The sequence below is a fragment of the Colletotrichum navitas genome, assembly GCF_030913465.1.
Source record: "Colletotrichum navitas strain CBS 125086 chromosome Unknown LY79scaffold_49, whole genome shotgun sequence".
In the NCBI taxonomy this organism is placed as follows: Eukaryota; Fungi; Ascomycota; class Sordariomycetes; order Glomerellales; family Glomerellaceae; genus Colletotrichum; species Colletotrichum navitas.
Window position 1 is genome coordinate 65,499 of NW_026850595.1, and position 15,529 is coordinate 81,027.

Sequence of the window (15,529 nt, forward strand, 5' to 3'; positions counted from 1 at the left end):
AAGCGCGCTTCTCAATGTGTGTTCCGCTTGCCAAGGCCTGCACGCCAGTCCGTCCTCCTTGGATGATCGAAACGCACAATCGCGCCTCCTCGGTAGGAAACAGATGGCTTGCTGCCAGGGCTAGCTTCGGCTTCACGTCAAACTCGCCTTAGTGATTGACGGCGTGCACGGCTGTGTACTGCACACGGGATTATAGAACGCCCGCCTCTCTCTCTCTCTCTCTCTCTCTCTCTCTCTCTCTCTCCCCCTCTCTCGGCCACGTCTGTGCAGACGCCATGATACCGGTCGTTGGAGCGCCAAAACACAGCCCAGTCAATGTGTCGACAGGTCTCTCTGGTGACCTTGGATGAAAGAAGCAACCGGCAAGGAACAGGATACAGATGTGCCGAGGAGATACGTCTCCACAGGCAAGATGAAAGAGACGAAAACATGAGCTTCCGGTTCCTGCTTCTGGATGGAGGGGGATCCCGGGTAGGCCGCGGAGGGCGAGTGCATGCGCACATGTTCCGTTTCAGGGGGGGGGTCGGACGGAGTACGACCAATGCTCCGCATATCCCGTCAATGCGGGCCATCGAGAGATGGAGGCGGGCTGAAGAGGACGAGAGGCCAGTCCAGCGCTTCACTGGAGGAGAGAGGGGACGGAGAGACTGGTCAGCCGAGTACCGATGGAGGGATCGCAACTCGAGACGTTTTCTGCGCCTTGACCAGCCGGGACAACAGCCTCCCGTTGCTGGGTCTGCTTCGGCGCAACCCGCCGAGTCGTCTGCGTCGTCTATCGTGGCGACTCGGCGTCGGTGCCCTGACTAGCGGAGTGACCCTTGGCTCCTGAGGGAAGGATTGCCGTGAACGTGGCCGAGTTCCGCTATCTACTCGACCAGATGGAGGATACGCGGTGGGCACAATTGAAACGATCGACGTCAGAATCTCATCGAAACGGCTTTCACCGTCAACGGCGGGACGAGGCCCTTCGGGCTTGTTCTCGTGTGGAAGAGGTTCCCTTGCGTACACGATAAGTATGCCCATTCCAGTACGTCTATTCGAGTGCGCCCACTCAAACGAGACGCCCGCCAGGTATGAGCAGCGTCCTACCCACAACAAGGGCCGGGCTTCTTCTGCGAGTCTGGGCCGAGCGGGGTTTTTTTTCTTTTTTCTTTTCTTTTCGCTTTGCCTCGAAGCTTTCTCATCTCCCCTCACCGTTCCCAGGGGGATGATACGATTCGTCCAAACACAAACCGAGAGGCCGTTACTCGTCAAGAGCGTCCGACTTCCGTTTCTGCTCGGATAGGAGCCACGGGCCGAGGTGGCTTGCGTTGGGAATCCGAGGGCCATCGAGGCACAAGGTTTTCCCGCTTTCGGCGGCCAGAGAAACGTCCAAACCATGGCCACCGTTACTTCGTGAAAACAAAAGAAAAGAAAAGAAAAGAAAAAAAAAACCTTGAATCAGCTGACGACATCCGACCGTCCGGATACTGTTGCTGGCAAGTAACGGCGGATGCGAAAGCGGGAATGTAAATGGGGACGTTTCGTATAGGAAACGACGACCGCCTATGGACTCTGGAACCCGACGCCCCAGCTGCGTGTCTGGTATTCTTCACGCTTGCGGGGGATCTGGGGGCGCAGCTATAAACCTCTTAGTGGATGTGTTTCTTCTCTTCTTTTCTTCAACCTTCTCCCGCGGCACCACACGTTTCTGGCATCCTAGTAAGAGCTCTCGGAAGCGTAAGAGCTCTTTGGACGTCTCTCCATCGTGCAGCCGAGGAGTCTGGCATGGTTGTCCCTGGCAGCATGCGAGATATCATTGACTTGGTATATGGGTCTGCAGCCTCGGTATCGGTGTTTGATAAACAGGGCATCATTGGAACACACTTCCACGCACCTCGCAGCGCTGAACCGTAAGGGGAGCCCCGTCTAAACTTGGCTAACCCCCTGCGGAAAACAGTAGTGTGGCAGTGCGGCTATAGTTGTTCGGGGCCTAGAACAAGGCGGGCAAAAGGAGGCAAAGGTGACTGACTGTAGGAGAACTAGATCTACAAGCAGATGACAGCATCATGACAAAGAAGCCCTCAGGATTGGCGGAACGGTCCAGCCCGATAGGACTGAAAACTCTCTGCTTTCAACTGATCTCGGAGCCAGCTAGGAGATGCTTTTTTTTTTCTTTCTGCCTAGGTCTACGGCGCATGGCAGCTACTCGGGGTACTCCTAGGTAGCCTACATAGGCCGGGTAGTGTTCCTCTTGTGTCGCCTGGGTGGCATGGAGGACATGCACAAGTCGAATATAAGATTTGCAGCTCTTCGGAAGCGATGATCCGTTTCGCTCGTGGAGGGCCGGTGCGGCCAAGCCGGAGCTTCCTCCCCGCGGAATGCTTCGAGACATTCCACCTCGTCTTCCGCCGCCAAACGGCGACCGAGACCAGCCCAAGACCCGAAACACCCGGTTGCGGAGCAACATGCTGTATTGAATTTCACGTACCGGAGACACAAGAAAAAGAGAGAATACCATGCTTTTGGGCGTTAGTGACGGGTAACGTTTAGATGGACAGAGTCCGAGGTTTGAAGGGCGGGGAGAGGTCACGATAGCTCCTTGGCTTTTGCCTCCTCTGACAAAGGCAGCGGGCCCTCTCCCTTTTGCTTACGAGTTATTGCTCGCAACGGGCGGCAGGGCTACATTGGGGACATACATTTGCCGAAGGCGCCTCCAAAGCGTCCTGTCAAGGGGCATATTGTCGATTTGCGTGGCAGCCGCCGCACCGGTGTACATCCTTTGACCTTTGACGCGGGGAACTACCGCATCCGGCTCGGAGGGGGGGGGCCGTCATCGAAAGCCCTTCGCGGGGGAGGCTTCGACCGAACGCGGCTAGACAATGGAAACCGCGCGCAGATCAGTAGATCCCGTAGGCGGCTTGCTTCCAAATCTTGAGCCCCTTCGGGGTCTTCTTCTGCTGCGCCCCATCGGAGAGACGAGACAAGACTAGCCCTCGACCGCAGGCATCATGTCCTCCTCCCAACGCAGTGTCGCCTTACGGTCCGTCGCAGTCGGTCCTTTGCGCCTCCTGCTCGACGTCGTGCCGAGGGCTTTGTTGGAGCTGACGAATGTTGGCAGGCTAGCAGGTTTAGGTTTGCTGTTCTGCACTAGGAGGGGGAACCACTAGTATTTGTCTTGTCAACGCCGTCGCTGGTGCTCGCAGAGACATGCCGTCATGACCGGCACTAAACTCCGGCTCGCATTCCCGCCGGGCCCCCCCCCTTTGCACCGAATGTTCTCCTTTCATCTCGTGTGGAGTCGATTATCCTGTGATGCCTTGCCAGCACCTATGATATCCCATGCCGCCCTGCTTTTCCTCAACCATGTCACCGTGAATGGCTCGCGCTGGGAAAAAAAAGGGGGAGGAAAACTTGATCGATATGGCAGTGTCTTCCAACGGGCACTCTTGAATGTGGACAACAAACCAACCCCCCCTCCCCCCTCTCTCTGCTCGACTTTATCCCACAGCCTCTTACCTTCGCATCGGGAAGCCCTCCCCTCGGACACGACCGGGCTTCGCCAGGGGGGCACAAAGAGAGGGCTTTCCAGCATGGTCGACGTGGGCGATTCGTTCGCCAGCACGCTCGCGCGGGAGGGATGGGGTCTTTACGGCTTGGGCATGGCTGTTCTCCTGCTCAGATTGTGCGTCTATCTTTCGAACCGTTTTCTGGCCATGAGAAGGAAAAGGCTCGCAACATTCATATGCTGACCCGCAGGGGGGAATTAGGTACGGGAGAGCGAGAAGGCTGGGGGGCGTGTTCTACTACCAGGCCGACGACTATCTCGAGATGCTCGCCGCTGTACGTCTTCTTCGTTACCCGCTCACCATCGTCCTCGTATAAAAACAGAAAGAGAAAGAAAAAAGAGGAAGAAAGAAAGAAACTCCCCGCTAATGCCTCACCCCCTCCCCTTTCCAGTTCTTCTACACCGTCCTCATTATAACCCTCAACATGATCGTCGACAAGGGCGGCTCGAACCTCTTCACAACCGAGCAGTTCTCCGCCTTCACCCCGGCGGATATCGAGGCCCGCGTCGCCGGGTCAAAGATCGTCCTCGTGTCGGAGCAGGCGATGCTGAACGTCATCTACGTCCTGAAGGCGTGCGTGCTGGTCCTCTACACGCGGCTCACCCTCGGCCTCACGGCGCAGCGCTTCGTCCGCTGCCTCGCCGTCTACGTCGCCGTCGGCTGGACGGCGACCCAGATCACAATGTTCACCGCCTGCCGGCCCTTCTCCGGGTACTGGGCCGTGCCGCCGCCGGATCCGCAGTGCGCGACGCTCGAGCGCTACGCCATCGTGCAGGGCTGCTTCAACATCACGTCCGACGTGCTCATGCTGCTCGTGCCGCTGCCGCTCGTGTCCCGGATGCACATCGCCTGGCGGCAGAAGGCGGTGCTCATCTTCATATTCAGCCTGGGCATCTGCGTCATCGTCGCGGCGCTGCTCACCAAGATCTTCAACCTGCGGAACCCCTACAGCCCCGTGTACATGCTGTGGTACATCCGCGAGGCGACCGTCGCCACGTGCGTGTCGAACCTGCCGCTCGTGTGGCCGCTGCTGCGCGAGTGGTTCCCGTGGCTTCGCAGCCTGAGCGCCCCGGGCGTGCTGCCGACGCCGCACTCGGTCAGGCGGACCAAGGCCGTCAGCGGGTCCACGTGGGACGCGACGACGCAGCGCGGCGGCAGCCAGCTTACGGGGGCGGCGATGGCGGCGACGGCGGCAACGGGGAGAAGGGACACGCTTGACGACTTCCGTCACTGGCTGAACGCGGCGGACCTCGAGCTCCAGCGGCCGCCGAGCTGCGTGCGGTCGCCCTCGAGCCAGCGGTCCACCCTAAGCGGGCGGACGGACGAGCCCGCGGGCTCGCCGGGGAGGAAGAGCCGGAAGCAGCATCCCTCATCTTTCCCGGACGCCTTCCTCCAGGGCTGGGACGGTGCCGAGCCGAGCCTGCGAAAGCAGACAATGGACCTGGATCTCGAACAGGGGGTGCTGTATAGTTGCTTCGGCCCGGGGCAGGGTCTGTACCCGGAGCCGAAGAAGCCGGACGCGAGTGCGACTAAGTGATCGTCGCCAGCCGTTCGGGTAGTCGGGCATTGTTGGCGTAACTGGAAAATATTCATGGATACCCCCCCCCCCCCCCTGGACCTGGTTGATAGGCGATGGAGTAATGTAATGAAACAGTAATCGAAACACTCTTGTTGGAGAACCCGAGCGAGGGCCCGCCCATCTTGGCTGCGTGCGGCTGAGGAGATCCGCAATGTTTGATGGTGAGAAAAAGGTCGCATTCGCATGCCTTGTCGGCAATGATATTTATAACGTGAGGAAAGCATAAGGACTAACAGGGGGGGTATCGAAACATTCCAAACACACGCGACATCATTCCCGCCTCGGCTCTTGGTCGCATTCCTCGTGAAGCGTTTTTCTGTCACAGCTCCGACATGACGACTCGGGTGCACATCTGTGCAGTAGTCCCGTCCATGGTGCCACTCTCTCACTGTCATCAATCCAGCCAGCTCCAGGTGCCCTTCACTCTTCCCTCGTCCTTGTCTGCCAGCCGCTCAAAGCCGGCCGGGCTCAGGTCCAGATCTGTCGGCTTACACCCGGTGCAACGGTCAACGACGGTGACGTCGACGGAGCCCTCGGCGTCGCGGCGGACGCGGATCTTCTTGCCGCACAGCGGGTTGTTGTTCGGGTTGCCGCCGCTCTGGACCGCGTCCCAGAGGTAGTGCGACACGGAGACAATCATGTCGCTGTCGCTGCTCGTGTACCCGCAGGCGCCGAGCCCGACGTCGTAGTACGTCAGGTCGCCGGTGTGGACCTCCTCGTTCGTGGGCAGGGGCAGGTCTTGCTTGCCGCCGCCGCCGCCGCGCTTCGAGAGGCCGAGGCCCAGAGCGAGGGGCAGGACGAACAGGAGAAGGACGGCGAGGGGGAGGGCGACGAAGAGCAGGAACTTCTTGCGGGAGAGGCCGGCGTAGGTCTTGTTGGGGGGCAGCAGGGCGTCGAAGCGGGCGTGGAGAGAAGGATGCGTCTTTGGAGACGCCGTCGCAGCGGCTGCCGCTGGGACAGCCGGGTAGGCATGATGGGAATCGGTAGAGGTGCTGTTCTCCTTGGCAAAACCCTCGCCGGAAGTGACGCCGTGGTTCGGTGTCGCCGATGCCGGAACGAAGCGATCGAAGAGGGAGCGGCGCTTGTTGGCGGTGGGCGTCTCCCAGTCTGGCGTCTGGTAGATTTGCGCCGGAGGCCGGGCTGCTTGTTCCTCGTCGGCCATTGTGCTGTCGCGAGAGGTTCCAGTTCTGCAGGACGTCGCAGTGCAGTTCTTTGAGCCGTCAAAGCAGTTCTGGGGGTCTTGTTATGGAGTAAAAGAGCGCAATGGCCGTGTCTTGGATCTCGTGGATGAATGTGTTGATGCTGAGTCGCGGGTGGCGGTAGAAAGGGAGGGAAGATGGGATACAACCAAGAAAGAGTGAATGACGACGGCGGCGGCGGCGGCAGTGATTTCGCGGACTTCCCCCCTCGAGGCATTCAGGTCCCAGGGGGACGCGGATGACGAGGCGGAGGGAAGGGAGCAAACGAGGGACTTGTTGGTGGGATGGCGGGTAGACGATCATCTCCGTCAAGGATGGGAAACTTGATTTCGGCGATTGGGCGTGGCTGGTGTCGTTGGTGTGGCTGGTGTCATTGGCGGGGGAGGGGCGAAGAGGGGCACGTGGTAGCGCACGGGCCAAAACACTCGAGGTGGCTGGTGACGCTAGGCTAGTTCAGGCTAGCTTCATGGGGTGGCCAGGAACGTATCTTTCTGGACCTGCAGGAGCGCGTACGATACGTATCTACGGATACTGTCTACTGCAATACCTTTAATATTCCGATATCCAGTATACCAGTCCTCAATACTACAATATCAAATATTACAATATCAATATCTTAGTACCCAGTACCTCTAATAATACCATCTCACCCTCCCATTAGCAACAAGACAAGACTTGATATCTGCCTACTACTTATTTAGGCGGAAGTTACATCTTGGATCTGAGTGGTACTCCGGTATGTTACTGTTCAAGAAGTGTCTCTGTTGAGCTCCTTGGTCCCTTATTCTGTCTGTCTCTAGCTTGGATGCGCGCATGGTACTCACTTACTGCGTCTGCGATTGTCTAGCAAAAATTGTCTTACTAAAGGTCTTAGTCTTTTCATTTCACGCTGTTGGTTTCGGTCTTGAAACATCTCTAGCATCATTGTCAGTGAGGCCTCCGCACGTCAAACGAGCTCGACTCTGACGCCAGAGAATATCTGCCTCGCAACCTGCCTAATCTCATGACAATGGATGACCATTCATGCCTCTTCTCAAAGGCTGTTTTCCAGCGAACCACCACGGTCGTCAGCATATTCGGTGCCCTCTACATGTGAAATATTGTCATCCCAGCTTGACCGGAAATCTCTCATGAGTCCCCTGGTCTAAGGATCAACCACGAGAACCCTTAACTGGAACCCCTTCGACATGAGTTTAGTCCCAGTAGACTATGACTCTAGACTTCCTTGTCGACGTGTCCGAGATATGCCGGTTACTCCGATGATACGTCCCATGCGTCCATGTCTCTGTGACCCTGACCTTTGTCATGACTCCGTATATCATTAGGATTCTGATGCCACGAAACCTTCCGCATCCGTGGCAAATCTTGCAAACTCCTTGACAAACCGACCGCGTCTTCAACTCCGCTCGACCAGCCAGTTCGCTCCCGTTCAGGTTCGAACCGTCATTACAGCCTCCCAACAACGCGAGCCGCCATGTTCTTCAGCTGCCGTCCCCGCCAGCCGCCCCGGCCGCACCGGCCGCAGTGCATGTACGCCGGCTGCTCCCACCGCGCCTTGCGGTGCGACTCAAAGAGCGAGGGCAAAGCCATTCTCTCGCTCTACTGCAAGGATCGTCAGCAACGTCCCCCCCCCCCCGGGAGAGCTCTCTCTCCCGCGCCAGGTCCCGTGCTGACCCTGGTCCCCAGACGCCTGTCGACAACGGCTGGGCGAGCTGATGTGCCCCAACTACAAGTTGTCTGGCCTATCCAAGTACTGCGAAGACCGTACGCGCTTCTTAGGCCCTCCTCCCTCTTGCCCGGTGACACCTCGCTGACGATGGGTCTCAACCGCAAAAGACCGCCGCTGCGAGAACCACGGCTGCCCGCACCAACGCATCTGCGGCGACACCAGCCAGGACTGGCCCTACTGTCAGAAACGTGAGCCCCCCCCCCCCTTTCATTTTTGGCCTCACATCTTGACATGGAATGATCCCCCCACGCTGACTGTCAGTCTTTCTCCCCTCCCAGATACCTGCCTCGCCCAGGGATGCCACCAAAAGCGCGCCGCCGGCTCCCAGATGTGTACTCACCATACCCCCTTGTGCCTCATTCCCGGCTGCGGCCACCCCCGCACCGACGACGGCCTCTACTGCGCCGGCCATAGCTGCGCCGACCGCCACTGTGGCGCCGTCATCAACAGCGGGCACTGGTGTAAGGACCACCGGCTCTGTCGGACGGAGGGCTGCGGCAAGCCCAGGGCCGTCACGGCGGGCGGCGGGTTCGAGGACGTCTGTTGGCAGCGTGAGCTCTCTCTCTCTCTCTCTCTCTCTCTCTCTCTCTCTCTATCTGGGATGCCACGTCGGTGTCGAGATACTAACGCGGGTTTCTTCCTTCCAGATCTCCCAGCCGCCTGTCTCGCCCCGGGCTGCCCCGGCATCGTCAAAGGTGGCGTGAGGTTCTGTCCCCAGCATGAGTGCATCTACCCCCCGTGCCGCGAGCAGAAGGACAACGACACGGACCCATCGCGACTCTACTGCGCGAGCCGTAAGTTTCTCCCCCGACATCCTTGATCAATCACAAGCCGCGAAGACCCTCTGACTCACTCGACCCGCTCCCCATCAGACACCTGCAGCAGCCAGGCCTGCCCGCAGCCCGCCGCCGACCTCGCCGGCCCGTCCGTCGCGCGCTACTGCGTCACCCACAAGTGCGCCGGCGCCGGCTGCGGCCACCCCGCCAAGCCCTCCGGCCGCCACTGCGCCCTGCACGCCTGCCTGCGCGAGTCGTGCACCTCGCCGCGCGCAGCCGACCCCCTCGCCGTCCCCGGCAGCCAGTTCTGCGCCGCCCACGAGTGCCGCGCCGCCGGGTGCCGGTCCGCCGCGCGCCCGGACGGGAGCTACTGCGAGGGCGCTCACGCCTGCGCCGTCCCGGGGTGTCCTGCCCCGCGCGGCGGCGGCGGCGACGTCGACAAGACCGCCACCACCGCGGCGTGGACGGCGTCGGTGTGCTGCGCCTCTCACGCGGCTATGATTGCGCGCGACAGCGCTGCAGCGTGGGGGTTCCACGCCGCGCCGGCCCCGCAGAGGTTCTCTTATCACAGCCAGACGGAGGAGGCGCTGGGCCAGCGGCTGAAGGAGGAAAGGGACAGGCTGGAGCGGGAGGCGCGGCTGGAGTACGAGACGAGGGCGTGGCACGCTGCCGAGGGGAGGGACGGCGGCGTCCGCGGGGTGGAAGCCGCCGCCGCCGCCGTCGGGCTTGGGACGAGAGGGAGAGGTTTCAGAAGGGCGCGGTCGGGGAGCGGGGACAGCGGCTTCGGCGGCAGCCCGGACGTTTCGGACTCGAGCAGCTCGAATACGTTTGTGAGTTGAGCACCGGGCTGGGTTGTGGAAGAGCAAGGGGGCATCTGTGGAGCGACGTGCTGGACCCGAGTCTGGAATAGACGTGATAGAGGGTGCTGGAGGACCATCTGCTTCATCGTTCGCCAGGGAAAAAAAAAGAAACCTTTTATTGTTTATCTAATGCATTCCCCTAGACCTCTTTATATGCCATGACTACACGTGGCCTTTTAAGCTTCAAACGAGCGGAAGCCCTTGAGATCAAGGACGGAAACAAAAATACACGTCTGTTTTTTGAGCTGTCCTCTTTCACAAGGCGTGGCTCAAGACGTGGCTCAAAGGAACGAAATTCATCCACCAGACAACCGTCAACACTTCCAGCTTCGAGCGGCAGACAGAGGCCGGCCAACTGGCTGCATATTTCCGTCGACAAACGACAATTGTGGACCGGGCGTTCGAGGGACAGCCCACGCCATCTCTTTTTCCGTAGTTCCGTCAGGGTTCCCAAAACGACACCTCACCGCGCCATTTCAGATGCGGCGGAACCGCAAGATAGCCGACAAAGTCCCATCCGACACGGACCGAGGGGACCCTCCCAGCCCGACGGATTGTTCACCAAACAACCCTCGCGGCGTCGGCCGTTTATGCAAACCTGGACGCGACTACGCCCACGCGCCGACGAGACTCATGCCAAAGGCGCCAAAGAAGACGAGCAGGCAGGCCCAGACGCGCTCGCGGCCGCGGAGGACGCGCCAGCTCTCGTCGGACAGGAAGTCCTCGGCCAGCAGCTCGACGAGGGCGGCGAAGACGAGCAGGCCGGAGGAGAGGGCGTTCATGGTGCCGACGAGGACGAGGCCGAACTCGGAGTCCGGGCTGTAGAGGCGGTGGGTGGCGAGGCCGATGGCCTGGCCGACGGGGGTGGTGCAGCCGTAGGCGAGGGCCATGGCCCACGGCTGGAGGCGGCTGCCGCTGGGCCAGTCGATGGCGGCGATGCGGGAGCCGAGGGCGAGGCCCTCGAAGGTCTGGTGGAAGGCGATGGCGATGAGGAGGACGACGAAGTCGTTGCCGACGGAGACGCTGAGCGTCATGCCGATGAAGACGGAGTGGAAGAGGATGCCGACCTCGAGCATCATGCACTGCAGGATGTCCTTCTGGTGCTGCTGGGCGGGGGAGAGGACGACGGGGCCGGCGGCCTCGAGGCGCGCGGCGCGGGCCGCCTCGTCGACGCGCTTGGGGAGCCTGTCGCCGGTCTGCGACTGGGTCTGGGCCTGCTGGTCGTCGCCGCGCCCGACGCGGGAGAGTGTGCGGCCCAAGCTGCCGGCGGCGCCGCGGCTCCGAGTCATCTCGAGCGGGCCGCGACCGTTGTCGCTGTTGTCGTCGTTGAGAGAGACGGCGCTCTGCGGGGAGAGGACGCCGTCGTCGGCGCCGTTGCCGCGGACGCAGGCCATGTGGCGGCCGGGGTGGAAGACCATCTCGATGATGGTGACGAGGAAGATGCCGGCGAGGGCGATGGCGCCGGGCATGGCCGGGTAGTCCTCGACCCAGAAGGAGCTCAGGCACGGGTTGCCGAGGAGGGTGAAGGCGGTCGGCAGGAGGTGGACGAAGGCGGTGGCGAGGAGGACGCCGGTGCCGAAGTGGCGGACGGCGAAGAAGAACGCGCGCGGCACGCGGACGCCCGGGGTGGCGGCGGCGGCGAGGGGGAAGGCGCACGCGAGGAACGACACGGCGAGGATGATGAAGAGGGCGCCGACGTGGAGGGGCGTGTTGTAGGCGGCGTCCTCGTCGCCGAGGCCGCCGGTCGGGCAGGTCGAGCGGCGGACGGGGCGGGCGGAGCGTTTGACGACGGCTGGAGGGTCAGCTTATGCCGTGAGAGGTGAGACGGGCGAGATATTGTAATGGGTGAGATGTCATGATGGGTGGGACGGGGGTGAGATGAATCGTGAATGAGCCACGGCCGTGGCGAGAGGGCACGAGACTGATGGAGAGGGATGCCGACTTACAGTGAGCGGTCTGATGAGACGCGACGAGGAACGAGACAACGGCCTCGGGGCTCCTGAGAGCAGAGATGATGGCCGAGCAGCCAAGGACGGACATGGTCCAGCTCACCCAGCCCCAGAGGGCGGAGCGGGCGGGCGCAGAGGCCCAGAGGAGAGGTGTATGGCCGTCACCGCCATGCACCTTTCTGTTTCGGGGGCGGAAACCTGGGACGACGGGTCAGCGTTCTGTGTGCATCATTTGCCATGTTGTGAGGTGGTTGTGGTGGTGGTGGTGATGATGGCTGTCTGCGCATGCGCACATCGAGAGCGGTGAGAGGGGCTCGCCAGCACACGGCCACGCTGTCCTGAGACATTGAAGGGCGGTCGATCGATGGGCGCGTGTGGTGACATTGCTCGTCTACCCCATCAAAAAAGGGCGAGAAACGGAAAAGAAGATGAAAGAAACTCACTATAGTTCCGCCCTCCCGAAACGGGGGGCCTCCGATCGGGCCGTAAATGCGGCAGGGTCTGGTAATTCATGTCGTCGCCCCGGCCGTCGGACCCGTCGCCGGCGCCGCCCCGGGCGCGTCGCTGCTCACGGGCGTTGGCGATGCCGTTCAGGTCCTCGCAGGTAGTCAGGTCGGCGGCGAGGAAGGGCGGGTTCTGGTTCCAGTCGGGATGCTCCAGGGTGATGTCGTCGTTGCGCGAGGGGCGGTTCATCTTGGCGGCTGTCCGGCTGGTCTGGCCGTGTGTCTGGCTTTATTGTATGTGTATGTGTGTGCCTGGGCTGTCTATCTTGATTCTCCCTATCCAGGGTCGACTCAATCTCGCGTCTGCGAGTAACAAGTGCTGTATTTTGGGTCCGAATGCTGCAGACTGGTCGTGATTGTGTACGAGTGTGCGCAGTCACCAAGATATTGTCTGATTGGTATCGTAAGAGGATCGATCGTATGAGAACGGATATGAATCACACAAGTCGGTATCCAGGGTTATCGAAAGGTGCTCGTGGAGAAGAACAAAACAGAGTAGGCGATGATGATGATGATGATGATGATGATGATGATGATCTCAAGGTACTCTAATACCTAAATACACGCTAGTAGTGACAATAGAGAGAGACAGTCACACACAGTCACACACACACATACACACACATACACACACCGCCGACCACCTATTACCATTGCTTTGCTTTCACTGTTCCAGCTCGGCATCTAGAATTTTCGCGGTGGGGGGCGCGGGAACGATGCATCGGCCAAATGCGGAACGTGTACTCTCCCAGGGGCGTCAGGGGGTTGGCTGATCCAGCCCGTCAGTCTGTCTGAAGCAACCGTCAGACGGTCTTGGTCACTGATTTCTGACCAGTTATCTTAGTGCTCCGGCGTGCCAAGCGGTGAAAAGCCCCCTTTAGGAGCTCCTTTGAGCCTTGGAACTTGCTTCTGACGGGGCCACGCGTTTTATGTCGGCCGCGGTCGATACGGGGATTCCCGGGGGTCGATGATTGGGAAATACTGCTACCCGCGACGAGATGATGCGGATGCTGGTCTTGATATTGATGTCCAAGTCAACGGTCTCAAGATAGTGATACTCCTTCGCAACCTAACGTACATACCCAAGTAAAATCTACTGTTCACGGAGCTCGTATTGGACACCAATGCCCCCTCTCAACGACCTCACAAGCTCCCAGTCGACCCCATCACCACTTAGTCACTACTTGACTTGGCTGACGCCTAGTGCACCACCACTACAGGACCGTGGATGAACGAGCACCCGAGGCTGGATTTATGGTGGCGAGACCGGTCGACTGCATCGCCGGTAATGCATGTATTCCCTTCCCTTCCCCGCGTGAACCCACGTGTGAAACCTAACTACTTCGTCCGGTGCCCGGTTCCTCCCTTGGCCGCGTGCCGCATCGCGCATCCGTCCTTGGATCTCAAGAGGGGCGGCCTCCAGTGATAGGCCTCTCACTTACCCCATGGGGCTCAGCCCTTCCGCTCTATTCCGAAGGGGGTGGGAGAGATGTGCGCACCACGGTAACCGACGAACCTAACGCCGATAAGCCAGTTTTGACTGCCTGCCTGCCCTCTTTGCGCAATATCTCGGTCCCTCTCCCTTCCGTCACGGGCAATCGGTGAATCGGGGTCGTGATGTGCGGCCCGCGGCTTTGTGCGTGTGTACAAACACAAGTTTACCCTATACATCTCGGTCGCGACAGGGCAGAGCCATGCTCCCCGGTCGACGCCCAGGCCCCCAGGCTGGTCATGCAAGCTGTCAGTGACGCGCCAGTGGGAGAAATGGCCCACGCTTGGGTAGTCTTTCGGCCTGCGATGCTACATACCTGAAGGGGCCTGCCTGGATTGGGTTTCTATCCGTGCCGAGAGAAGCCGCCAACCTTGTTGTACATACTGTAACCAAGCCATTGGCACCCGCGGGGAACGGCAGACACAAGAAGTCCGCACCAACACGGCGTTACGCGTCGTAATGGACCTCCCGCACTCGGGTACCGTCTCGTCCTGGGGAGGGAGGCGGCTCATGGGTGCCGGGGACCGAGTGCGCTTCGGAGCGCTTTGCCGGCGCCATGGTGTGGCGGCATGGGATTCCCTCCTAGTCGATCCGATAAAGTCAAAAAGACCGCTTTTCCCGATCCAGGTCTCTGCCCTGACGTTCACCTTGAACCCGACTTCGCCAATCCACCAAACCCGGACGGATCTGGAAAACGCCAGGCGGCGCTCTGCGAAAGCAGATCTGCCGGCACAAATCTCAAAGACTAAGATGCGCTGGTTCCGGATAGGCTATAGTGTGCAACGAGGGCGGTGTTTAATACGTAGGGGTTCCCAAAACCACCCGGCCTAGGCGAACCATGACCATGTGGTTGGTCATTTGCCCCGAAGCTATTCACAAAGTACTTCCATGTCGGAATTGGAGAGCTGGACAGCAGTCGGATTAGCAAGCCATGCAGCAATAGTAACACCGCACGATTTTGAAGCAATCGCTGCACACCAGTTGCAATAGGATACCTGTAACTAGTCAAACCAACAGTTTAATTTCAAGAAAACCAATAGTCTATAGCCTGGATACTAAGTCTATATTGGATTGCAACAGAACCCGCATGTTACAGCAAACTCGGCTTGACTAGTCTTTTTTCAGTTGCTTTGCTTAGAGTTGACAATTTTTATTTTATTTTTATTTTTTGAAGATTTTCCCCCGTTCGTGTTACACTACATTTCATTCCATAGGCCCCCGTTAAAACCAGGCGTAATCAGGAGGATGTTGCAACGGTGAGGACCAGTGTCGATAATCATGGCATTTTCAATCCATAAAAAGTTAATATCCAGATATAAGCCGCCAAGAAAGGGCAAGACTTAATCCGGATTGGCTTCTGCACCACCAAGCGACCTAACTGACCCTGTATCTGTATTGAGCCTCCAACATGCGTTCGCTGACATCTCCTGGTTCATACCCTCCGTTGTTCTTGGGATGTCCCGTATCAGGGCCTTGCTGCGAGTTGGCACCAGATGAGAATGGACCGCGCTGGTCGGACGCGACGAAGATGGTGATCCTTCATGTAACTGGGCATTCCCTCTCTTGATACTCTCTTTGACCCTCAAATGACTTGATTATGTGTTGCCGGGAAAAGTTGAGTCCGAAAGACTGTACACATATGAGTGGAATTGAAAGTGGGATCTGCCTCGAGGGATTGAACGAGGGAACCCGCTTGGTTAGGTTTGGAGACAAAGGGTTGATCCCCAAGAAAACAGGGACATGACCAACGCTTTCCCGAATTTTCAACCCCCCATGGGGCTCCTTTGCTTGAGTGGCCTAACAATTATCTTGGTGGTCGTTACCGTCTTCGTAGCCTATGAGAATTCTTCGGAGAGCTCATCTGAAGGAAGGAGACGGCCGCCCCATTTGAATA

General features: G+C 59.3%; 6 protein-coding genes across 6 annotated transcripts; 2 read left to right on the forward strand and 4 right to left on the reverse strand.

Annotated features, from left to right (window-relative positions):
• Positions 1–466: 466 nt before the first annotated feature.
• Positions 467–1,403, reverse strand: LY79DRAFT_559765 (uncharacterized protein). The gene has a single exon (XM_060558279.1). It carries the CDS (start codon positions 1,378–1,380, stop codon positions 652–654), a length of 729 nt encoding a protein of 242 aa, XP_060411978.1. The 5' UTR covers positions 1,381–1,403; the 3' UTR covers positions 467–651.
• A 601-nt stretch (positions 1,404–2,004) lies between these two features.
• Positions 2,005–2,977, reverse strand: LY79DRAFT_279486 (uncharacterized protein). The gene is made up of 2 exons (XM_060552102.1): positions 2,679–2,977; positions 2,005–2,501 (listed from the first exon to the last, which is right to left on the reverse strand). The coding sequence occupies exons 1-2, from the start codon at positions 2,756–2,758 to the stop codon at positions 2,114–2,116; spliced, it is 468 nt and encodes a 155-aa protein (XP_060411979.1). The 5' UTR covers positions 2,759–2,977; the 3' UTR covers positions 2,005–2,113.
• Positions 2,978–3,572: 595 nt separating this feature from the next.
• Positions 3,573–5,085, forward strand: LY79DRAFT_591793 (uncharacterized protein; the record flags this gene model as incomplete). Its single annotated transcript, XM_060561329.1, has 3 exons — positions 3,573–3,664; positions 3,768–3,822; positions 3,940–5,085. The coding sequence occupies 3 exons, from the start codon at positions 3,573–3,575 to the stop codon at positions 5,083–5,085; spliced, it is 1,293 nt and encodes a 430-aa protein (XP_060411980.1).
• Positions 5,086–5,149: 64 nt separating this feature from the next.
• Positions 5,150–6,634, reverse strand: LY79DRAFT_559771 (RlpA-like double-psi beta-barrel-protein domain-containing protein-containing protein). Its single transcript, XM_060558280.1, has one exon. The coding sequence runs from the start codon at positions 6,287–6,289 to the stop codon at positions 5,522–5,524; it is 768 nt and encodes a 255-aa protein (XP_060411981.1). The 5' UTR covers positions 6,290–6,634; the 3' UTR covers positions 5,150–5,521.
• A 912-nt stretch (positions 6,635–7,546) lies between these two features.
• Positions 7,547–9,017, forward strand: LY79DRAFT_279535 (uncharacterized protein). Its single transcript, XM_060552103.1, has 4 exons — positions 7,547–7,939; positions 8,013–8,090; positions 8,163–8,243; positions 8,334–9,017. The coding sequence occupies exons 1-4, from the start codon at positions 7,801–7,803 to the stop codon at positions 8,873–8,875; spliced, it is 840 nt and encodes a 279-aa protein (XP_060411982.1). The 5' UTR covers positions 7,547–7,800; the 3' UTR covers positions 8,876–9,017.
• Positions 9,018–10,299: 1,282 nt separating this feature from the next.
• LY79DRAFT_591796 (ZIP zinc transporter) lies at positions 10,300–12,333 on the reverse strand (the record flags this gene model as incomplete). The annotated part of the gene is made up of 3 exons (XM_060561330.1): positions 10,300–11,483; positions 11,638–11,838; positions 12,084–12,333. The coding sequence occupies 3 exons, from the start codon at positions 12,331–12,333 to the stop codon at positions 10,300–10,302; spliced, it is 1,635 nt and encodes a 544-aa protein (XP_060411983.1).
• Between the last annotated feature and the right edge of the window lie 3,196 nt (positions 12,334–15,529).